At 39.4% G+C, this 25,663-nt stretch overlaps 1 protein-coding gene across 1 annotated transcript in view; it reads left to right on the top strand.

Moving 5' to 3' along the window:
* LOC124802574 (ATP-binding cassette sub-family G member 1) overlaps nt 1–25,663 on the top strand; it is a 468,992-nt gene that overhangs the window by 426,383 nt on the left and 16,946 nt on the right. Inside the window, exon 6 of the mRNA XM_047263446.1 lies at nt 7,453–7,551. Within this exon, the coding sequence (XP_047119402.1) occupies nt 7,453–7,551 (99 nt within the window). The remainder of the gene's footprint in view (nt 1–7,452; nt 7,552–25,663) is intronic.

Genomic DNA, 25,663 nt, shown 5'->3' on the forward strand with positions numbered 1-25,663 from the left:
GTCCTCATTTAATGGCTGAAATATTTTATTGCTTATGTCAAACCATCGGCAGAGAGAAAAATTCTTCTTGTGTTGGACGGACACTCAACGCACTCCAAGAATCTTGAAGCTATTAAACTTGCAAACTCGCATGGTGTTCTACTCTTACAACTTTCGTGGCACACTACACACCGTTTGCAGCCCCTAGATGTGGCAATACTCAAGCCGTTGCAAACGTATTATGATGAAGCACTGTGCAAATGGCTGAGAGCTAATGAGCCTCCTGTGACTCAGTTCGATGTTTGTTCTCTGTTTCCGAAGTATACAGCTGAGAAGCGATCTTCAGCAATGTAATGAATGGTTTCAGAGCCACTGGAATCTGGCCCATAGACAGAAGTGTCTTTTCCAATGCTGACTTTGTTCCAGCCATTACCCATTCACAGAAAAGCAACACAAATCAACCTGAAGAGACGCCAATGTGCCTAACTCTTCCCAATGACAGTGCTGAGAATGGGCACCAAGAAGCTGAAGAAGGCCTCTCCAATGCGGGAAATACAAAGGTATCGCAACCACTTCAAATTAGTCCTTCCAGAAGTCTTGTTGTGACCGTCCATAAAATAAGTCCTTTACCATAACTGGTTACCAAACAAGGAAAAAGGCTAAAGAAAGGTGCTCAGAAAGCTGAACTGTTGACTTCAAGCCCATATAAGAATACATTGCACGATAATAGGGACAAAAAGTCACTTCATGTTGCAAAGAAAGTGTTGAAATCAACTTATGGACTTGGACCCTCAAAAGGAAGAAGCAGAAGGAAGCAGAGCAGCAAAAAAAAATACGACTTGTTCATCGTCATCACCTCCGAAAATGTTCAGGTTGAAATTGAGGTAGATGACTGGTTCTTCTTCATTTGTGAAGAAAGTGCGGTAGAGGATATGGTGCAATGCTCAATCTGCATAAAATAGGCTCCTGAAATATGTGCTGATGTTTTAAAACATGAAATGGCCTTTCAGTGTGAGTTTTGTACATAAGTTAAACTGCACCTGAACAATGATAAATTTATTTTCTTTTTTTCAATAACAGAAAAGCATAATTACGAATATTTTAAGGGCTATTTGTGTGATATATTCAGTGAAATAAATAATTAATTATATGGAGTGTACCCTTAAATTTAAAAACAAATTTACAACCAAAAACCGCATAATAGTAGGAACAGGTGTGATTTTGGCACCCTGTTGAGAAATTTAGGAAACCAGTAGCCTAAATAGCACCATTTGCAAAGTTTTACAAAATGGTCAAAAATAAATTGTATATATTATGGCAAAAATTTCTTTTAAATGCTTTTTGTACCCAAAACACATATGTTCATTTTTATTCATTTATATAAGTGGAATAGAACATTTTAAGGCTTAAAATTATTTCTTTACAAGGGAAGTGTCCCGTTTATTCCTTGATAGGCCTACGCTATCAGAGGGAAAACTGTTACCAGTGTTGAGATTATGTAAAAATAAGCTATGAAGTTCATTCCATAATCAGAAAGAAAACAAAGTCCTTGCCATTAACACTTCAAAATTTTCAGCACTTACTTCTATGAAACAAATACCACAGAGTGGATTAAAGCAGGACATGTGGGGGTGAAGTGGGGCATCGATTATCTCTGCTGACATCTAGTGCCCCACTCTGCAGTTAGTCACTGCACTTAGTTTTGTCTATCAAGTTTTCATAAAGGGCTTTTTGTTAATTTTGTATGCAAGTAATTGGCAGAATATTTTTGTCTTTCAGGTAGGAAAAGGAAAACTATGTGATAGCTTCAAAACTCTCCTCCATAGCTTTGAAGAACATTAATATTGTTCCCAGACTAACCATCAGACCTGGTTTTGAAGTTATATATACATAAATTTTCATGATATTTATGCCATTAATTTATGCATGAGACTGATTTGTTTACATAATTGATGTTTTCTGGGGTGAAGTGATACAAGTAGGAAAAGGTTGCTGGAAACACTGTGCTCTTCAAATATAACGAAAATGCAATGAAAATAACCATTGTAGACTACAGGAAGAGTGACAGAAGCTTAAGAACAATACTTGAGAAATATGGGAAACAGAAATAGGGTAAATGAAAAATTTAAGAGGAAACTGAAAGTTGGCTACTAAGGCATACTAGAAACACTATTGAATGATGTGGGACTTGGTTATACATGAATCATTTTATTCCATAGAGCATACAGAACTTCTGCACAATTACCATGTCCAAGAATGCACAACCTGTCTCTCTTTTTCTCATCCAAAGTTCGTTTCCCTGGGATGTCAGAGTTTTGACCTCTCGAAGCTCTCAATGTTCCCACACAGTCAACCAATGTAATATTTACTGTATCTGGGACTGGAAAACTGTTGCCTTTTAGATTGAGAAGTTTCCACCCACCTCAGACTGAAGGTGGTGTTGAGCTCTCACACCCTGCAGTAAGCAAATCCGGTTGGTCCGACATGCTATTATTTGAAGAATGGTTTGTGGAAATAGCTCTGCTGTGCTTACGAACAGTTGATGGAAGAAAAGATTTTATGGGGCAGAAGCTTTAAGCCATCTCTTCGAGAAAGTGATATGGCTGAGTCATGATCGCAATACTACTATTATAATGCTCCCCCCAAATTACACACTTATTACCCAGCTCCTGAATTTTGCAGTGTTGAGACCCACTAAAGCAGCATGGAGGGCTGATTTTATTCACTGGAAAAAGAACTGTAAAAGGCCTGCCTTCCAAAGGTTCAGTTTCCAAGAAAACCATTACAGAATGTTGAAAACATACCAAGGATTGTCACCTCTGGCTGTAAAGCAAAAAGTGACAAGGTAAAGTGTAATACTTAGGTTCGGAGAAGATGTGAACAGATGTTTTATCTTAAAAGTTTGTCATAGCTAGAGCACATGGTTCACCAAGAAGCAGAGACAGAAAGCCAACTGTTCAATTTGATACAAGCATTTCTCCTGCTACCCACACCAGTATTTCTAAGAATCAGTCCTCTGCTTAGTGTCTAACCAGTTGGAATGTTGATGGATGGGAACATAAGACACTCGTAGTATTTTCTGAGAAAAAAAGAAGGGAAAAAATGACGTTGTTCCATTTTCCTCACGCAGGTATACACTCGCATGCGCAAGTGTATACCTGTCCATTTTTCCCCCTGAGGTAAGTCTTCCCACTCCCGGGATTGGAATGACTCCTTACCCTCTCCCTTAAAACCCACATCCTTTCGTCTTTCCCTCTCCTTCCCTCTTTCCTGATGAAGCAACCATGGGTTGCAAAAGCTTGATATTTGTGTGTGTGTTTGTGTGTTTTTTATTGTCTATCTACCAGCGCTTTCCTGTTTGGTAAGTCACAGCATCTTTTTTAATAAATTCATAGCATACGTTTATTAGTTGTAGAAATATAAATTTTCCAAATCGGATGATTCTTTCTGATACACCTGTTTCTTAAAGAACCACTACCTGCTCTGTAAATGAAGTGCCAAAAGTTTTCTCTCCCTCCCTGGCCATATATAGAACATAAAATGTTACATTGGTGTGTTACCTAAATGTCAACAAAGGTTTCAACAGAGAGAAACCAAGACACTCTTGAATTATACAACAGAATTTTGTCTTAATGTTCATACCCAAATGAACAATGGAAAAGGACAAATGGAGCATCAAATTGGCCAGTGTGAAGTCCCTTTTGCAATAGAAAAAATTATTGCTATGAAGTAATGAGAGTAATTAAGAACGAAACTTGAAAACAAAAATATTGAAAACAAGGCTATGTGTCTTGTGAAATGATTTGTCCACAAGTAAGAAATAAAACAGATTAGAGAAGCATTTTACACACTTTTGGACATTGCTCAAAATCATGTGCAGCAATAGTATCTCAACAGACAGATATCCTCGAGTAGTCATTAAAATTGAGTGAAACATATAATTTTAAATTCCCAATGGGCACCTTATTTGATTTATAAGTTAAAGTCTTCTGTTGTTATGGCATAAGATTATTATATCCATTTTTATCCTAGTGTAGTGGTGGTGATATTTTTGCCTTAAATTGCCTTCATATTAGCAGTGGGTACACTAACTCTCCAATGTTTGTATGTATTATTTGTACCTAATTCTGATATTCAGTCACAAACAGGCACAGTGAAAAGACTGCTGTACAGCTTTCAGCCAAAAGGCATTCTTCTAACATAATCTATCCTTTTCATAACATTATTGTTATTTCATCCTGAATTTTCCATTGTTTAATTCTGATGTTTCTTGTAGTCATACCAGTGTATTTGGAGTTGCAGCTATTTCATTTTAATTCGTAGATCTCTGAACTATCGAACTATTGTACTATCCTTATTTTTAGCCCTTGTGTTTAGTTTGTTTTGAAACACCCTGTTTGTTTGAAGGCTAATTTGATTATGTGATCTTTTTTAAAGATGTTGCATTTTTGTGTGTGAAGTTGTGCCATTTTCTCTTTGTGTTGTTCAATGAACTTTCTAATTTGAGAGTGCTTTGTGTAGTATGTATTAGTGTATCCAAATTTTTCTTATTTTGGCTGATTTCTATTTGTATATTCCTTTAAATGATGTTTTGTAGCTTGTATAATATGTTGCTATTGTAGCCATCATTGTGTGCCATAGTGAAGACTTTGTTTAGCTCTTCTTGTCAGTTATTTTTGTTTGAAGGTGTTCTGCAAAGTCTATATAGCACATGATTAATTGCTCCTATTTGTATGGGTAATGTTACTATTTGCTCTGTTCAAAAGAATTGACACCTTACTGCTGTTTGATGGGCTAGTTAGTGTATAATTGTTTTTCTATCTTGCTCTTATGTTCTGACAAGTTCCACCTAAGTCAGTCATCACATTGGCAGTGAAGGGACCATTTACTACAGGTGTGTACTTTTCCTCCACCAGAAACTATTTCACCTGAAGATGTAACCAAAAGAAATGAGACTGATACCACAGGCTATGTAGTTGCCAAATGTGGAGCTCAGTGCCAAAGGGAGATATTTCACACATTTGGAAAAAAATGAGGTTTTGTGTGTTTGGACAGCTCATACCATCAGTTAAAATATGTTGACATCTCAATGCCAGGTGAAGATATCCCACATTGAAAGAGGTTGGCCTTTAAACTTTGATGATTTCAAGAAATTGACAATTTTAGCACTCAATTATACAACATAGACTTAGCCTTTATAAGTACATGGCCAAAAAGTTATACAGCCAGCAACAACATTGGAACTGTGAGTCTGCCTTGATGCAAAACACCTTGTATTTGTTTTCAAGGACTTATTTATTCCCTGAACTAGTTTCAGCAACAAATATCACTATCATCTGTGGGTTGTTTGAATCTTATTTATTGTGTGTTATGGCATGCTTTTAAGAATTATTGTCACTGTTTGCAGCATATTTTCTGTGCTTCTTTTCTGTTGCTTTTTTTTCACAGTGTACCGCATGTCATCTGTAAGTTCATTGGATGGCATTTAGATCTAGAACATTACGCCATCTTGCTGTTTGCTGTCCCGTTCTGTGTATAGAAACAGCTACATGCCAACCAACAAACTTGTAGATGACATGATGTACACTGAGGGGGGGGGGGGGGGGGGGGGCGAGGGGGAGGGGGGGAAACAGCAAGAGAAAAAAAGGACAGAAAATATGCGGTAAACAGTGACAATAATTCTCAAAAACATGCCATAAGACACAATAAATAATATTTAAGGAACCCACTGATGATCGTGGTATTTGTTGCCGAAAATAGCTTGGGTAATAAATAAGTAAACAAACAATAAGGTGTTTTGCATCAAGGTGTACTCACAATTCTGATATTGTTGTTTCTCTATGCAAGCACAAAAAAAAAAAAAAAAAATAGGTTCAAGTGGCTCTGAGCACTATGGGACTTAACATCTGAGGTCATCAGTCCCCTAGAACTTAGAACTACTTAAACCTAACTAACCTAAGGACATCACACACATCCATGTCCGAGGCAGGATTCGAACCTGCGACCGTAGCGGTCACACGGTTCCAGACTGAAGCACCTAGAACCGCTCGGCCACACTGGCCGGCTACGCAAACACAGATCAAATGGAAGAGTACCAAGATAAAGCTATAATTATATAGCCAAAAAGTACGTTATCTATATGATCTTCAGAAGTGGCATCCTGCATGTATTCCATATTAAAGTAGCATAAAATAAGCATGATGAAAAGGTGGTGGTTCTATCTTCAAATTCAGGAAACAATGAATATAACACAAGCCTCAAAATATATTAATTGCTTCAGTCTGGATAGTGATATTGAGCATTATTGTCTCATACCAGAGCACACCTCTATGCCTAGGGAAAGGGTCTTTGAAGTGACAGAGAAAAAAATAAATTTAAAAATGCTTGTCATATTTTCACACCAGACCAATAAAATTAATTACAGAATCAGACACTCCAGAATCGTTACATGTTATGGAAAAGAGGAAGGGAGAGTTCTTGAACTATCAGACCATGAGCAGAAAAACACTGGAGTATAAATATAATGATGATGTTGAGCTAGCATCATTGTTCACTAAATAACAAAACATTCATTCAGTGCAACTAGATTTGGGGTCTGTGGGATATTTCATTCAATCATTTTACCATTCATTTCATTGTGGTTGAACAGCATCAAGCAGTGCAGATTCCAGTGAACATGTTGAAGAAATGTAATATTGAGCTTGTTACTTGTTTTTAGAAACTTAAAAAATATACAATGAATGACAATTGTGAAGCTAAAATTCTAAAGGTACATTATAAGCCCTTGTTCAGTCTAAATATTTGTTCAGTGACTTCTGGATTCTAAGTTTTACCATGGATCTCAGTCCAGTTTAAACTGTAGATCAACTGTAACTGACTGGACAAGTGAGAGTGCAAGTCAGTAACCTCAATAGAATCATGATTAGTAATGTGCTATGACGCTGAAACCAATATTCCAGTGAAGGACAGCTTTATTAATGAAGAGCAGTGATAAAAAAAACTTGTTCGCCAGTAAAGCAAATGGAAGATTTGATTTATTAGTAGGATATCAGTGCTCGGAAACTACAATTTGTCTATGAAATCTGGTACTGTAGCATAGCTTATCAATATCACCAGAAGGCAGATCGAGCATAGGGTTCCCAACCAAGTGACAGTTCACAGTTAATAAGAGCCTCTGCTATGATACTGCTGATAGGTTTTGAATTTTAACTGAAGAAACTTGTGCACAAATTTTTGTGCTGAGCCCTATCATCTCCTCATCGGCAGTGGAAATTTCTACATCAGAGGTGCTGCATCTCCCATCTTGTAGGTTAGGCTTGTGCGCAGCAGATTCTGTATGGAAATAATTATAAACACATATAAATGTTAATTGTGGAGTGCAATTTATTAATGTATGCAGAAACTCAATACAAATTGTGTTGAGTGATTTCATAGGAGAGGACGCAAAAATAATAGAAACAATATTATTTTCAGTGCTTGAAGTCATCAGTGGAGAATATGGAGACTGTACTGATGACCTGGTGATAGCAGTTAAAGAAAACAGTTGGCGAAGTCCACCTGTCCAAACAAATGGTGAGTATTCCTGTGTGTTTATTTATATCGGTTTATGTTACTAGTTAGGTTTCTTAATCACTCTATACAAGGGAAGTTCAGTCTATACCACAGATAATCTATGAATTATCACTTTTTCTATGCTGGGTGCACTTGGTGGAAAACTTGCATTGGCTAGTCATCATAGCTGTGCATAATAACACAAAGAGCAGACATTTTCTGTTACTCCTGTGTTCTTTGTTTGTATTATGATAAGTAAGTACTTTCATTGGGATTGAAAGTAACTTGTAATTCAAGGAGTTTTTCCAGCCATTGCAGTTTAATATATTGCCTTAGGTGTGAAGTCTATATGGTATTTCTTCCTGTGCATGTGGTCTGTCTGTCATCTATTGGGCTCCAACAACATATTTCTGAACTTGTAAATTTAGAGACAAGCATACTTACCACTGTAGTGGTTAATTCAGAAGTGCCTATAATCAGAGAGCAACACTATAGAAGGTAGCAAAAGCATTTGAAGTGACAGGGAGGGGCCCATATAGTTGTAATGTATATTTGTCAATGTTTCCTTATTGTTTTTGTGTAACGCTAGGAAAAAAAAAACACGCTTTAGGTCTTCAAGTATAATAAAATGACCGGAGACAGTAGTCCAGCAAAGGATATCCAGACAGAAAAAAATATTATATAGCAGTGCCTGTCTTATTAAGAAGTGTGAGGCACTGCAGTGGCTACAGCCATCAAGAAATACAGGGGATGTATCCATATTTGTGAATATGAACAACCTTCAGCTGTATATTGGAATGAGAACAATGAAAATTTGTGCTAGTCCAGAACTTAAACCCAGATTTTCTGCTTTACATGAGCAGTCATTGTAACTGCCTTGGCCATCTGAGCATGAACACAATGATAACACTCAAACTTCCATACATCATTTTCCATGCATTACAACCTACTCTCACAGGTTAAGCATATTGCATCCATAAAGGATACATTTATTGAGAGTTGAAGGCCTCATATTGGTAAGTAAATACAAAATAGCAGTGCCTGTGTTATTAAGAAGCATGATGCAGATTTCCTTCAGACACTCACGCACATATGAGTGCAGGTTGTGACACATGGATAATGACATACAGAAGTTAGAGTCTGGCCATGATTTGTGCATGGATAGCCAAAGCAAAGGTGAATGCTCATGTAAAGCAGGAAATGTTGGTTTGGGTCCCCATCCAGAACAAATTTTAACTGTCACCTTTCTGATACACAGCCAAAGGAGATTCATATTTGCAACTATGAATACATTTTCTGCCAGACAGAAAGTTCTATGGGAGTACTCAAAATGAAGGTCACAATTGTACAGATTCATATGCCCATTTCTGATATGCCCTCTGCTAAAACTGACATCAGTTGACAGAAGGAAACAAAGAGTTTAAAATTTGTGAAGCCTCTCATAACTGGAGAATAGTCCTCCATCAGAAACAGAAGAATATGAAGGAGAAGGAAAGCTGAAGGAAAGACAGGAAAAGAAAAAACACTTTTCTAAAATAGAAAAAATTATTGTTCAGAAAGGAAGTTGTTCAGAGCTCCTCAGAAAATTTGTTCTACAAAACAATATGCAGTTGCTCTGTATGCAAATGTGATTTTGATGATGACTCAGTACATGGCAATAAATGTAAAGAATGGTGGAAAAGGGTAATGAAGGTATTTGATGTTATCTGTGTGAATACTGCTGAGGAATTTCTCATGGACTGAGGGTCTGCTCTCATCTGCCCATGTGAGTAAGAGTACACAGTTAATGATTCCATTTTCTCACTATAATTGTGTCTATCATAAGAGTAAAAATGCATATAGTTTTACACTGAGTACTATGAAGGAGCTTAAGTGTCAGATTGTTATATACCGAGCGAGGTGGCACAGTGGTTAGACACTGGACTCGCACTCGGAAGGACGACTGTTCAATCCCGCATCCGGCCATCCTGATTTAGGTTTTCCGTGATTTCGCTAAATCACTCCAGGCAAATGCTGGGATGGTTCCTCTGAAAGGGCATGGCCGACTTCCTTCCCCATCCTTCCCTAATCCAATGAGACTGATGACCACGCTGTCTGGTCTCCTTCCCCAAACCAACCAACCAACCAACCAATCAGATTGTTATATAAATTGCTAGATCAAAATAAAATATGAAGTAGATAGCCACTTTTTTCCTTAACTGTGAGTTCTTATCCAAATCTTATACAATGATGTAACAGTCAATAATGTCTTCCTATATTACTACAGAAGCAATATTCCCATGAGTATTTTCATTAAAGAGAGCTGCTATGTTTGAGGATAGCTTTCTTGTTTCCATGGCCAATGGACTATTTCAGTGTGTGTCATATATCCAGTAGTGCTCATAGATGTAACAACCAAGCACAGATTGGGTAAGACACATGATGTCAATGTATTTTATTGTGCCCATATTGTGGTTTATGGCCAAAGGAAAAATACCATCTCTGAGGTCTCGCAGGCACTTGCCTTCCCAAGTGCCACTGTGTCAAGGACGCATTATGAATACCTCTACTACAGAAAAATTGCTGCCAGCTGAGTCAGCTGCTTAGGGTAAAAAATTTTGACGATGGGGGTTAGCAACTAATGTCTTGGATCACAACAATGGATAGTCAGCCAACACTGCAGAAAATCACATGGCAGTTCAGTGCTGAGCAACGACAACAAGCGAGCAGCCACATTTTCATTCAGTGATTTGTTTGCTATGGGATACAGAAGCCACTGGATCACATGCATTCCTCCAGTTACTGTATATTGCATGGGACAAGGATTTATTAGGCATGAGACTCTTAGCACTGGATGCTAAAAAATGATAAGAAAGGCTATCTGCACATCAGCAAACACTGATGGTGGAAATGAGTAAGTGGAAAACCAAATGAGATGATTCAGCCCATTTGTCAACAGGACAGTACAAGTTAGTCACATGACAGTATACAAATGATTAAGGTTACAGACCAGTACAAGATTTCTAACTGTAAACACTAAGTAGAGCATTAAGTCTCCAACCTGGGCATCCAAATGTCTTAAGATGGTTCAGTGTTTTGCAAGTCCATGAGACATAAACAGGGATTGTGGGAGTACCAATACAAACAAATTGTCAACCAGGTGCAGGCTAGACCCATTCAGTAGCCATCTCACAATCTCATGGTGCACTCTTTGAAGTTGAGAAGACATCCTGGTACTTACATTCACAGTTCCACTTCGTTTTGGGGCCTGAACCACTGAAGTCTGATGTAACACTGGTCTTTCCTATCACCCAACGTAGGTCACTATGGGTCTTGCATGCATACAATCTTTCCATAGTCTTAATCACTCTCTTCTGCTAAACTGTTCTTCACACCTTTGGAAATGAGAAACGCAAGGACACATAATTCTATTAAGAGAGGACAAAGTACAAGAATCTAGCACGCATTCCTTCAAAATCACCTTGTTTTTGTGACAAGAAAGGATTCAATGTTTAAATGAAATATTAATAATTGTGAACAGTGGGGCCAGTTTCTTATTCAGATAAAACATTAACTATGAAACTTTGTGCAAACTGTGAATTGGCAAGAAAAATATCTTTATTTCTTGTTAAAGTGCAGAAAAAATATTACACACTGGACTATCCGTCAAATGACAAAGTGGAGTTTCCATAAAGTACATTTTCATTTGTGAAAATTACAACTCCTTATGGAAACACGACTGAAATAAATAATGCACTACAAGTTAGCTACATGCCAATACAAAAATGATTAAAATTGCAGGACTGACAATAGCATGTTCCATCATCTTTCGGGCGTGCACTCGGGACAGCGACAATTCTTCTTGCGATATTTCGGCTAGAAACCTCCCAGCCATCTTCAAGGCGAGTCAGAGACTGAGTTCATAGCATTTGTGCATGCCTATTTATATGGTGAGTCACGTGACACAAAGCTGCTGAGGATTGAAAGCGCATGCGTCAAAGATATCGAAGTCGCCACTACTGTGCTAGTCATAGATAAGATGTATATAGCAAAGATAAACATATAAGCGCAGAGTGCAAACAAAATAGTGGTGCTGCGAATCCACCATGCTTGTAAATAAATAATTAATCTTTAAAAGTGGTAACATCTGACAATAACATTTTTTTATATTTTTTGCCATTTTTCATGGCCCATCACTTAGCTAAGGAAGTGCGTATTTATTTACATTACATTTTTGTACAAGTTCTACAAAAACACATAATCAAATAGCTTATAGGTGGACTATTTCATCATGATTACACTGGAAGAGTCACAAACCAAGATATATGAGGGCTGTTCAAAAAATTCTGGAACATTCATAATTTCGCACTGATGGCATGTTGTAATGAAATGCATTTGGCATCCCTGCACATGTCTGTGTTAAACATGTAACTGCCAGAAGTTTCACTGTTGTATGCCTGTTAGTTATTATTCAGAGATGTATTGAGTAGAACACTGTCACACAATTTTACAAATTTTGAGATGGCAGAGTTAGAGAAGCTCAGCATCTGCATTAAATCTTGTGTGAAACTCAACAAAACCTTTACAGAGATGCACAAAATGATGCAGGAAGCCTACAGTGATGTATACTTGAGCCATCCTTGGTGATATGAATGGTTCACATGGTTTAAAAATGGCTGGACAGAAGTTACAGATGACCCTCATTCAGGACTCCCTTCAACATCTACCAATGATGCTCATGTTGGGAACTCAGTGGAATTGTGAATGCCAATTCAAGACTGACTATCCCAGATATTGCAGAAGAATGTAACATTTCAGTTGGATCATGTCATGAAATCCTGATACAGCATCTTGGAATGCTTGTGTTGCTGCCAAGTTCTTCCCATGGCTCATGAGTAAAGACCAGAAATACCTTTGCCTAGCAATTGTGAAGAGCTTTTGGACTGCACAAATGAGAACAAGATGTTGCTCGAGAGAATCATAACTGGTGATGAGATGTGGGTCTATGGTTATAATGTTGAAACCAGGGTTCAATCTTCATGATGGGTTGTGGAAAGTTCTCAAAGACCAGAAAAAGCTCATCAGGTCAGGTCAAATATAACAGCCATGCTGACAGTTTCCTTTCACTTTGAAGGATTAATTCATCATGAACTTGTGCCACAGAGACAAACGGTTAATTTTTGGTATTATTAGGACATGTTGGAAAGCCTACAAGAAAATGTGAGAAGGAAACAGCCTGGAAAATGGCAAGACAAATCACAACTCTTTCACCATGATGACACACCCACATTTTCATCCATGTTGTTGTGTGACTATTGCACAAAAAACGAAATCACATTGGTGCCTCACCCTCCATACTCTCCAGACATGATCCCTGTGGACTTCTTTTTCATTTCCAAAGTTGAAAACCCCATTGAAAGAACAAATATTTACAACAATAGATGGGATAAAAGAAAATTTGCAGATAGCACTTCGTGTGATCCAGAAAGACACATACCAAGACTGCTTCCAGAAGCAGAAATGGCATTGGGAGTGGTATATCAATTGTGGAGGAGAGTATTCAGAAGGAGACCATGCACAATAAGTAAAAGGTAAGCACAGAAAAAATTGTGGACAATGTTCTGGACTTTTTTGAACAGACCTCATACACTATTGTTGTTTTTTAAAAGTAAATGATATATAGTGGCAACCTCATTAACTGCCAGTGGACAACTGTTATAGCCATGTTGATTCAACTGCACTGCACTAACTATTAGTACTTTATCCATTAACACCAGCCATGGGAACTACTGTCCACTTAATATTATGAAAGAATAATAATAATAATAATAATAATAATAATAATAAGAGATAGAGGGAGGTAGGGAATGGAAAGAGGAACAGAAAGCAGAAAAGATGTAATAAATGCTTCACTATTACAAAAACATGTATGGAGGAGGCAACAAGTACTGTGACAGTTTATGAGTTACTATAAGTAATTTCAGGGATAAAGTAACTCTAGATCTTGTTTCATTTTTGTGCTACCTTTAGGAACCTCATGGATCCAATAGTAAGCCAACAGTATTTTTGTATATCCCATTTCACCATCCATGTTGTGTGGTAGATGAGAAGGGGGGGGGGGGGGGGGGGGTACCCAGTCTCCTTTTCAGACTTGACTTGATCCAACAACAACTCAGCTGCAGAAATCAAGAGCAACTGATGGCTTACTAAACCTATTTCCAACCATTCCTGTCCAGGTGTCAAGTTATTCCTCTCTTCCAAAACATGTCACATCCTTTTGCACTGGGCACACATAAGTCAGTCAAAACCATCTTTTGATCAGTCAAGAGAAGACAGAAGCTATTTCATTCAAGATGCCATATCTCAGCTCATTACATGCTGCCTTACTAACAGGAATGACTCAAAGCTGCTGTCTCTTCTCTACCATCAGAGTACTCATAAACTGGACATTCTAGAAGGATAAGGTCAGTTGTACCTATGGCTCTACAGTTATAGCTGTGATTCTTTTTTCTCTGGATTCTGTACAGGTAATATGGATCAGTGCACTGAACCAGTGGTTGGCTGAATGTGAGCATTTGAATTCTTTCCCTGAAATTTGGCAAAGAATCATATTTCCACCTTACAGTGGCAGGAGAGCAACATCTCTCTTGCCAAAAATCCGTAATATAGTCTCTAATGTGATTATCATCACAAGTCACAAGCACTTCATTTACTTTGAGGTCTGGTTTCCTCCATCCAGTAGATAGCAACTCATTCTCTTGATATGCTACACAAATCTACACACTACTTCCAATGCATTAGTTGATGATGTGTCAAATGCATCTGATGTACTGCCAAATGCAATTGAGGAATGCAGTAGAGCTACATACTGCATCCGCACCAAGACACCACCTACGTAACACAGTAGAACTCCATCCACACCACAAACATTTTTTGTACCTACATGCTAGCATCATAGATGACTATGGTGGCTAGTATTGCCTCTTGGTAAAGATGAAAAATATTAGAGGTCAAATCTATGTCGAAAAATGCGAACAATTTTGTTCTTCCCAAATCTTTCAGTAGGCTGCATTTATGTATGAAAATCAGATTTCTCATCTAGGTGAGTCCCAAGATAGTTAAGGTGGGACATTTTTGTATGGGCGCATCATTTGGTTACAATATTTCACCTGTGACTTGCCTTTTACCATTATATGTGGTGTCCAAGGATGACATGTCAATATTCAGGAATATGACAGGAATGACTGTTCAAATCAGAAAAGTATAATAAGCATTGGCCGTAACATTTGTAGCTTAAGTACTATGAGCACTTCTTCTGCTTCACTACCATGAAATACACCTCTTCTACTGAACAGGTGGAAGCTCTTACAGTATGCATTTTAGAGCCTGCATTTGCTGGACACATTTTTCTCGTTTTGGTCCATAATATCACCTCTCAAAATATGGAAATCAAAGAGCTTGCAATAGAAGAGTTTTTGTTTACAGCACTGAAAATGAAGTAGTGCCAGAAGTTCCTAAGGTAGGCATTTCAGACCCCAAATTTACTAGACCTTTTTGCTTCAAATGATGGTTCCTTTTATATCCATGAATATTGACCATTGCTTCTGTGGTACCCTGTGTAAGTTGACTTTCGAGGAGAAAAGAAAAGTCTGTTTACTCTACACTACTCACAAATGGTGTCCATCAGAACTTCCATGTCCATTTCCAACTGTAGTCTGCTGTTACCTTGGCTTAATAGTAGGAGATTGTCAGCATATGTAGTTACAGTCAAAGCTTCAGGTTTTTGTTGGAGATATTTCAGAATGGGTTCAAGATTAACATCTCAAAATTTAGGTCCAAGGGCTGAGCACTGAGGGCAACCTTTAGTGATTATTTTGCCAAATTATTGTTGGGATTCAACAAAGCAGCCCTTCTATCTGCACAGTAGCCTGGCCAAAATAGCCAGGTAAGGTGATTCAGCTATGTAAATGAAGATAGCTGCCAATGGTTTGTCAAAGCACCAGATATATAAATATTACAGCAATTGCTTACTGGAACTCTGAAACCTTGAACAGCTGAAGCATTTGGTTAATAGCATTTTCAGCAGATTTTCCCACTAACAGTGAGATCTGATCATGAGAATTCAACATAATCTGAAATGCATGTGTACTGCAATAAAATTCTTTATGTGTCTTGGCATGGAATCAAACAGGGCTAGGATATGTTCTCAGAGAATAGCCTTCAGCACTGTGATAAAAGAGTACAAATCATAAGCAGTGATTAATCAAGAGTGTTGCCGAAAATGTTGCCAAACGATTGTACCTCTGACAGAGTGATCTCATGTCTGCAAGATAGGTACTGAATGTCTGGCTATGGAACTCTATTGATGCATATGATTTACTCCCCTGCAGGCAAGTACATTGTCCTGTTCATACAAGATCTCATGCAAGCTTCCTTTAGGTGAATTCTTCCAAAGACCTAAGGAAACATAAAACAGCACACCCAGCTTGTCATTCAAGTTTGATTGTGACACTGTGTCCAGGTGCAACAAAGGATCATTATTTCACTGATTTGTGTGTGTGTGTGTGTGTGTGTGTGTGTGTGTGTGTGTGTGTGTGTGTGTTTGTTTTCTTTCAGACAAGTCGAAAAGAACAGATGACACACACACAGACATATATATATATATATATTTTAGAGGGAAACATTCCACGTGGGAAAAATATATCTAAAAACAAAGATGATGTGACTTACCAAATGAAAGCGCTGGCAGGTCAATAGACACACAAACATACACACAAAATTGAAGCTTTCGCAACAAACTGTTGCCTCATCAGGAAAGAGTTAAGGAGAGGGAAAGCCGAAAGGATGTGGGTTTTAAGGGCGAGGGTAAGGAGTCATTCCAATCCCGGGAGCGGAAAGACTTACCTTATGGGGAAAAAAGGATGGGTATACACTCGCGCACACACACACACACATATCCATCCGCACATACACAGACACAAGCAGACATTTGTAAAGGCAAAGAGAGCTAGAATTTTGTGTGTATGTTTGTGTTTGTGTGTCTATCGACCTGCCAGCACTTTTGTTTGGTAAGTCTCATCACCTTTGTTTTATATATATATATATATATATGCGAATGGACCCAGAAGGATCACGCAAAGCTTTCTGACGTCGTTTCTTCCATACTTCTTTCATTCGTTCTCCCATGTTTTCTTTTTCTTTCTTCTGTCCATTTTGTTCCTGGTCTCTTTAGTGCTTCCTTCTCCGACAATACAATCCACTTTTCCACCTTATTTCTAAAAGTTTTTCTATCTTTGACATCTTTAAGTTCAATATTTGCTTTTTGTAAATCTAATTTTACTTGGCTAATCCATGGTGTTGTTGATTTGACTTTTTCTATGTAAGTGAGAATTCTGTTGGTGAGTCGTGTGGGGGGAAGTCTAGTGACATGTCCATAAAATTTTAATCTTCGCCTTCTTATGTCTGCTGCCAGGTTTGATATAGTTTCTGTGGTTCTTCTTGATTGTATCCGGTATCCTTCTTCTGTTAATTTTGGACCTAAAATCTTTCTCATAATTTTGCGTTCTTCTTTTAGTATTTTTTCTAAATCACATTTTGTGTGGAGTGTGAGCGTTTCACTAGCATATAGTGCTGCTGGCTTAATTACTGCGCAGTAGTGTCTGATTTTTGTGTTCGAGGAGATGCATTTTTTATTGTATATTTCATGTGTCATACCATATGCTCTCTTCATTTTCTGTTGTCTGATCTTCTGTGCAACTTTCTCTCCTCCGGTTGGCTCCAAAATTTCACCTAGGTATTTAAAATGTTTTACTCTATTTATTTTTCCATATTTTGTGTTCAAACTGTGTATATGGAATTTCGTACAGAAAAATTCTGTCTTTTGAAACGAAATTTGTAAACCTACTTTATCCGCGCATTCCTTAAGGATCTCTATTTGTTTGGTGGCGATTTCTTCATCATCTGCAAGTGTGGCCAAGTCGTCCGCGAATGCTAAACAAGATATCTCCACGTTGTCTTTGGTTCTACCAAGATGGATTGGTTTCCAGTAGGATTGATTTTTTAATTCTTTTCCCATTCCTTAATGACTTTATCCAGGACTATATTAAACAGAAGTGGAGATAGCCCATCACCTTGACGTACTCCAGTTTTATGAGAAAAGGTTCAGAGATTTCTCCCCTGAATTTAACTTTAGATACAGTGTCTGTCAGTGATTCTTTGATAAGCCTTAGTGTTTTGGAGTCAAGTCCAAGTTCCTCTAAAATGTTACACAAAGATTGCCGGTCAATTGAGTCATAGGCTTTCTTAAAATCTACAAATGTACAAATTATGGGGGCATTTCTAATTGCTTTGTGTTTTAATATTGTCTTTAAATTAAATATTTGTTCTATGCATGAGCGACCGGGGCGGAAGCCTGCTTGATAATCACTAATTTGGCATTCCAGCTGCTCCTGTGTTCTTTTCAGCAGGCATGTTGAGAGAATTTTGTAGGTGACTTGTAAAAGTGAGATTCCCCTGTAGTTATTGACATTTGTTCTGTCTCCTTTTTTATGTAACGGGTGAATAAGGGCACATTTCCAATCCTCTGGTAATTTTTCTGTTTCCCATATTTTTGTTATTATTTTTGTGAGCTCTTGCAACGTCTTTGGTCCTAGGTTTTTTAATAGCTCTGCAACAATGCCATCTTCGCCAGATGTTCTATTATTTTTTAAGTTTTTAATGTGACATTTGATTTCTTCCTGTGTTGGTGGTAATGAATCCGGTTGAGCGTTGGCACTGATTTCTTTGGGAAACCTTAAACTAGGCTCTGGGCAATTTAGTAGGTTAGAAAAATATTGAGCCAATACTTGACAGTTTTCCTGGTTTGTTAGGGCTAATTTACCATCTGGTTTTCTGAAACATAAATTTTGAGGGATATATCCTCGTATTTTATCTGCGAAAGTTCTGTAGAAGTCTCTTGTATTATAGTTTTGGAAATTTTATTCTATGGCATCCAGTTGTGCCTTTGTGTACTTCCTTTTTGCTTGCCTAATAGATTTTGAAACCTGTTTTCTAACCTCGTTAAATAAATGTAGACTTTCTTGTGATTTTTTACTGTTATATTCTTGAAATGCCTTTTTTCTCCTTTCCAATGCATTTTCACAGTCTGAATCCCACCAAGGGTGTTTGAATATCTTTTTCAAGGGAATAGTTTCCTTAGCTATTCGCGTGATTTTAGAATGAAATTCTTCCCATGTGTTTGCCTTTTCCTTCTCCCATTCTTCTTTTACTTTAGATTCATTAATCTTCTTGGTGTCATATTTCTGTATTTCTATTTTCTTCTGATGACTTCTTCGTGCTGTAAACTTGATTTTAATTCTAGTTAGGTAATGGTCTGAATCAATGTTTGCTCCTCTGCGTACTTGGACGTCGTAAATTTCTTTTTGTACTGGGTATGAAATTGCCACATGATCTATTTGAAACTTGCCAATTTGTTGTATAGGAGATCTCCATGTCTTTTGTTTTCTTGGACATTTTCTTAGACATGTTGACATTGTCTTCAGGTTATTCTGCTTACATAGTTCGACGAGCCTTGTACCATGTTTATTGGTAAATTTTTGTGCAGGATATTTGCCTACGGTTTTTTTGTGGATATTCTCTCTACCAATTTGGGCATTAAAATCGCCGAGTAGAACTTTTGTATCATCTTTTGGAATCTTGACCATTATATTCTCCAAATTTTCCCAGAACTTTTCTGTTTCTATGGGGTTTTTCTTGTTGCCTCCGTTTGTGGGAGCATGAACATTAACCATTGTGTATGTTTTGTTGGCACATTGTAAGCGCATCGTCATTATCCTATTATTTACGGGAGTAACTTCCTTGATGGAGCTGAGCACGCTCTTGTGTCTGATAAACGCCATCCCGAGATGGGGGGCTCCTCTTCCGATTCGTTTATCCGTCTTGCTCTTAAAGATGCGATAGTTGCCATAATCTGATGTTTCTTCATCTGTAAAACGTGTCTCCTGTAAAGCTAGTATTACTATCTTTTGCTTTTCAAGTTCTGTTGTAAGGTTTAGAAGTTTTCCTGGTTGGATTAATGTATTTATGTTAAAGGTTCCAATGTATGTAGGTGTTTTAAGTGGAAGTTTGCCAGAGAGCCAGTGGTGGAGGAGTATTTATAGCAGTAAAGAATTCAATAATATTCAGTGAAGTTATTAGCGAATGCGAATGTGAAATAATCTGGGTTAAGTTAAGTATCAAAGGTGGGTCAGATATGATAGTCGGATGCATCTATAGACCACCTGCATCAGCAACCGTAGTAGTTGAGCGCCTCAGAGAGAACCTGCAGAACGTCGTGAAGAAGTTTCGTGATCATACTATTGTAATAGGGGGAGACTTCAATCTACCAGGTATAGAATGGGATAGTCACACAATCAGAACTGGAGCCAGGGACAGAGACTCTTGTGACATTATCCTGACTGCCTTGTCCGAGAATTACTTCGAGCAGATAGTTAGAGAACCAACTCGTGAAGCTAACGTTTTAGACCTCATAGCAACAAATAGACCGGAACTTTTCGACTCCGTGAATGTAGAAGAGGGTATCAGTGATCATAAGTCAGTGGTTGCATCAATGACTACAAGTGTAATAAGAAATGCCAAGAAAGGAAGGAAAATATATTTGCTTAACAAGAGTGATAGGGCACAAATCGCAGAATATCTGAGTGACCACCATCAAACGTTCATTTCTGAGGAAGAGGATGTGGAACAAAAATGGAAAAAATTCAGAAACATCGTCCAGTACGCCTTAGATAAGTTCGTACCGACTAAGGTCCAAAGCGAGGGGAAAGATCCACCGTGGTATAACAATCATGTACGAAAGGTACTACGGAAACAAAGAAAGCTTCATCATAGGTTTAAGAGTAGTCGAATCATAGCTGATAAGGAAAAACTGAATGAAGCTAAAAAGAGCGTAAAGAGAGCAATGAGAGAAGCATTCAACGAATTCGAACATAAAACATTGGCAAACAATCTAAACAAGAACCCTAAAAAGTTTTGGTCATATGTAAAATCGGTAAGCGGATCTAAATCCCCTATTCAGTCACTCGTTGACCACGATGGCACCAAAACAGAGGACGACCGAAGAAAGGCAGAAATACTGAATTCAGTGTTCCGAAACTGTTTCACTGCGGAAAATCGTAACACAGTCCCTGACTTCAGCCGTCGCACGGACGCCAAAATGGAAAATATTGAAATAAACGATATCGGAATTGAAAAACAACTGCTATCACTTAGTAGCGGAAAAGCATCCGGACCAGACGAGATACCCTTAAGATTCTACAGTGATTATGCTAAAGAACTTGCCCCCTTTCTATCAGCAATTTATCATAGATCGCTGGAAGAACGTAAAGTACCTAGCGACTGGAAGAAAGCGCAGGTCGTTCCCATTTTCAAGAAGGGTCATAAATCAGATGTGAATAATTATAGGCCTATTTCGCTTACGTCAATCTGTTGTAGAATAATGGAACATGTTTTGTGTTCTCGTATTATGACGTTCTTAGATAATACAAATCTCCTTCATCATAACCAACATGGATTCCGCAAACAGAGATCATGTGAAACTCAGCTCGCCCTATTTGCCCAAGAAATTCACAGTGCCGTAGACACTGGCGAGCAGATTGATGCCGTATTCCTGGACTTCAGGAAGGCATTTGATACGGTTCCGCACTTACGTTTAGTGAAAAAAATACGAGCTTACGGAATATCGGACCAGGTTTGTGATTGGATTCAGGATTTCCTAGAAGAAAGAACACAACATGTCATTCTTAACGGTTCAAAATCTGCAGATGTAGAGGTAATTTCGGGAGTACCACAGGGAAGCGTGATAGGACCTTTATTGTTTACAATATACATAAATGACTTAGTTGACAACATCGGTAGCTCCGTGAGGCTATTTGCAGATGACACGGTTGTCTACAAGAAAGTAGCAACATCAGAAGACTCGTACGTACTCCAGGAGGACCTGCAGAGAATTAATGCATGGTGCGACAGCTGGCAGCTTCCCCTAAACGTAGATAAATGTAATATAATGCACATACATAGGGGCAGAAATCCATTCCAGTATGATTATGCCATAGGTGGTAAATCATTGGAAGCGGTAACGACCGTAAAATACTTAGGAGTTACTATCCGGAGCGATCTGAAGTGGAATGATCACATAAAACAAATAGTGGGAAAAGCAGGCGCCAGGTTGAGATTCATTGGAAGAATTCTAAGAAAATGTGACTCATCGACGAAAGAAGTAGCTTACAAAACGCTTGTTCGTCCGATTCTTGAGTATTGCTCATCAGTATGGGACCCTTACCAGGTTGGATTAATAGAAGAGATAGACATGATCCAGCGAAAAGCAGCGCGATTCGTCATGGGGACATTTAGTCAGCGCGAGAGCGTTACGGAGATGCTGAACAAGTTCCAGTGGCGGACACTTCAAGAAAGGTGTTACGCAATACGGAGAGGTTTATTATCGAAATTACGAAAGAGCACATTCCGGGAAGAGATGGGCAACATATTACTACCGCCCACATATATCTCGCGTAATGATCACAACGAAAAGATCCGAGAAATTAGAGCAAATACGGAGTCTTACAAGCAGTCGTTCTTCCCACGCACAATTCGTGAATGGAACAGGGAAGGGGGGATCAGATAGTGGTACAATAAGTACCCTCCGCCACATACCGTAAGGTGGCTCGCAGAGTATAGATGTAGATGTAGACTTTCTCTGATGTAATCGTATAAGTCCAGGATCCCCAGAATCCGAATTCCTGGTTGCCATCTGTTGATGGGTGGATTGGTTACCACCTGGGGTAATGTTGTTATTACTTGCACGAGTCATACTTGCTTGTAATCAAGTTGGTCCAGTGTTTCCACTGGGTGTTTAGAACCAGGGATTGTTAGTTCCTGGTGCATTATGACCAGCCGCACATTGTGTGAACAGACGCTGACCAGGATGCCGATGGTTCCCACTTCAGACGCGTCCTGGATTTGGGTGTTGACAGTGCTTATTGTAATGGCGGCACTTACTCGCCATGACACAGCAACATCTTCGGGTTCTGTGGTTTTTGAATGAGTGTGACCCTTGCCAAAAGTCACCCTCCCACACCCTTGTGATGCTGCCGCCTCGGTCCGGGACTGCTTATTTGGGTTTCCCCTTATTCGCAGCTGTCCACCATATCTGATGGATCGTTCGCTATCCGCCACCTGCGACCCGCCCTGTACCTGAGGCTCGGCTAGGGTATATATATATATATATATATATATATATATATATATATATATATAAGATGAGGTGACTTACCGAACGAAAGCGCTGGCAGGTCGATAGACACACAAACATACACACAAAATTCAAGCTTTCGCAACAAACTGTTGCCTCATCAGGAAAGAGGGAAGGAGAGGGGAAGACGAAAGGAAGTGGGTTTTAAGGGAGAGGGTAAGGAGTCATTCCAATCCCGGGAGCGGAAAGACTTACCTTAGGGGGAAAAAAGGACAGGTATACACTCGCACACACGCACATATCCATCCACACATACAGACACAAGCAGACATATTTAAAGACCACATGGAATGTTTCCTTCTATTATATATATATATATATATATATATATATATATATATATATATATATATATATATATATATATATATATATATAGACACACACACACACAAAGATGATGTGACTTACCATACGAAAGCGCTGGCAGGTTGATAGAAACACAAACAAACACATACATACACACACAATTCTGCTTTCGCAACCAATGGTTGCTTCGTCAGGAAAGAGGGAAGGAGAGGGAAAGACGAAAGGATGTGGGTTTTAAGGGAGAGCGTAAGGCGTCATTCCTATCCCGGGAGCGGAAAGACTTACCTTAGGGGGAAAAAAGGACAGGTATACACTCGCACACACACACATATCCATCTGCACATACACAGGCACAAGCAGACATTTGTAAAGGCAAAGAGTTTGGGCAGAGATGTCAGTCGAGGCGGAAGTACAGAGGCAAAGATGTTGTTGAAAGACAGGTGAGGTATGAGTGGCGGCAACTTGAAATTAGCGGAGGTTGAGGCCTGGTGGATAACGAGAACAGAGGATATACTGAAGGGCAAGTTCCCATCTCCGGAGTTCTGACAGGTTGGTGTTAGTGGGAAGTATCCAGATGACCCGGACGGTGTAACACTGTGCCAAGATGTGCTGGCCGTGCACCAAGGCATGTTTAGCCACAGGGTGATCCTCATTACCAACAAACACTGTCTGCCTGTGTCCATTCATGCGAATGGACAGTTTGTTGCTGGTCATTTTCACATAGAAAGCTTCACAGTGTAGGCAGGTCAGTTGGTAAATCACGTGGGTGCTTTCACACATGGCTCTGCCTTTGATCGTATACACCTTCCGGGTTACAGGACTGGAGTAGGTGGTGGTGGGAGGGTGCATTGAACAGGTTTTACACTGGGGGCGGTTACAAGGGTAGGAGCAAGAGGGTAAGGAAGGTGGTTTGGGGATTTCATAGGGATGAACTAAGAGGTTACGGAGGTTAGGTGGACGGTGAAAAGACACTCTTGGTCGAGTGGGGAGAATTTCATGAAGGATGGATCTCATTTCAGGGCAGGATTTGAGGAAGTCGTATCCCTGCTGGAGAGCCACATTCAGAGTCTGATCCAGTCCCGGAAAGTATCCTGTCACAAGTGGGGCACTTTTGTGGTTCTTCTGTGGGAGGTTCTGGGTTTGAGGGGACAAGGAAGTGGCTCTGGTCATTTGCTTCTGTACCAGGTCGGGAGGGTAGTTGTGGGATGTGAAAGCTGTTTTCAGGTTGTTGGTGTAATGGTTTAGGGATTCCGAACTGGAGCAGATTCCTTGCCATGGAGACCTAGGCTGTAGGGAAGGGACCGTTTGATGTGGAATGGGTGGCAGCTGTCATAATGGAGGTACTGTTGCTTGTTGGTGGGTTTGATGTGGACGGACGTGTGAAGCTGGCCATTGGACAGATGGAGGTCAACGTCAAGGAAAGTGGCATGGGATTTGGAGTAGGACCAGGTGAATCTGATGGAACCAAAGGAGTTGAGGTTGGAGAGGAAATTCTGGAGTTCTTCTTCACTGTGAGTCCAGATCATGAAGATATCATCAATAAATCTGTACCAAACTTTGGGTTGGCAGGCCTGGGTAACCAATAAGGCTTCCTCTAAGCGACCCATGAATGTGTGTGTATATATATATGGTTATAATAGAGGGAAACATTCCACGTAGGAAAAATATATCTAAAAACAAAGATGATGTGACTTACCAAATGAAAGTGCTGGCAGGTCGACAGACACACAAACGAACAGAAACAAACTCACAAAATTCAAGCTTTCGCAACAAACTGTTGCCTCATCAGGAAAGAGGGAAGGAGAGGGAAAGACGAAAGGATATGGGTTTTAAGGGAGAGGGTAAGGAGTCATTCCAATCCCGGGAGCAGAATGACTTACCTTAGGGGGAAAAAAGGACGGGTATACACTCGCACACACACACACATATCCATCCACACATATACAGACACAAGCAGACATATTTAAAGACAAAGAGTTTGGGCAGAGATGTCAGTCGAGGCAGAAGTGCAGAGGCAAAGATGATGTTGAATGACAGGTGAGGTATGAGTGGCGGCAACTTGAAATTAGTGGAGATTGAGGCCTGGTGGATAACGGGAAGAGAGGATATATTGAAGAGCAAGTTCCCACCTCCGGAGTTCGGATAGGTTGGTGTTAGTGGAAAGTATCCAGATATCCCGAACGGTGTAATGCTGCGCCAAGATGTGCTGGCCGTGCACCAAGGCATGTTTAGCCACAGGGTGATCCTCATTACCAACAAACACTGTCTGCCTGTGTCCATTCATGTGAATGGACAGTTTGTTGCTGGTCATTCCCACATAGAATGCATCACAGTGTAGGCAGGTCAGTTGGTAGATCACGTGGGTGCTTTCACACGTGGCTCTGCCTTTGATCGTGCACACCTTCTGGGTTACTGGACTGGAGTAGGTGGTGGTGGGAGGGTGCATGGGACAGGTTTTACACCGGGGGCGGTTACCAGGGTAGGAGCCAGAGGGTAGGGAAGGTGGTTTGGGGATTTCATAGGGATGAACTAAGAGGT

This window comes from Schistocerca piceifrons, chromosome 6 (assembly GCF_021461385.2).
Source record: "Schistocerca piceifrons isolate TAMUIC-IGC-003096 chromosome 6, iqSchPice1.1, whole genome shotgun sequence".
Taxonomy (NCBI): Eukaryota; Metazoa; Arthropoda; class Insecta; order Orthoptera; family Acrididae; genus Schistocerca; species Schistocerca piceifrons.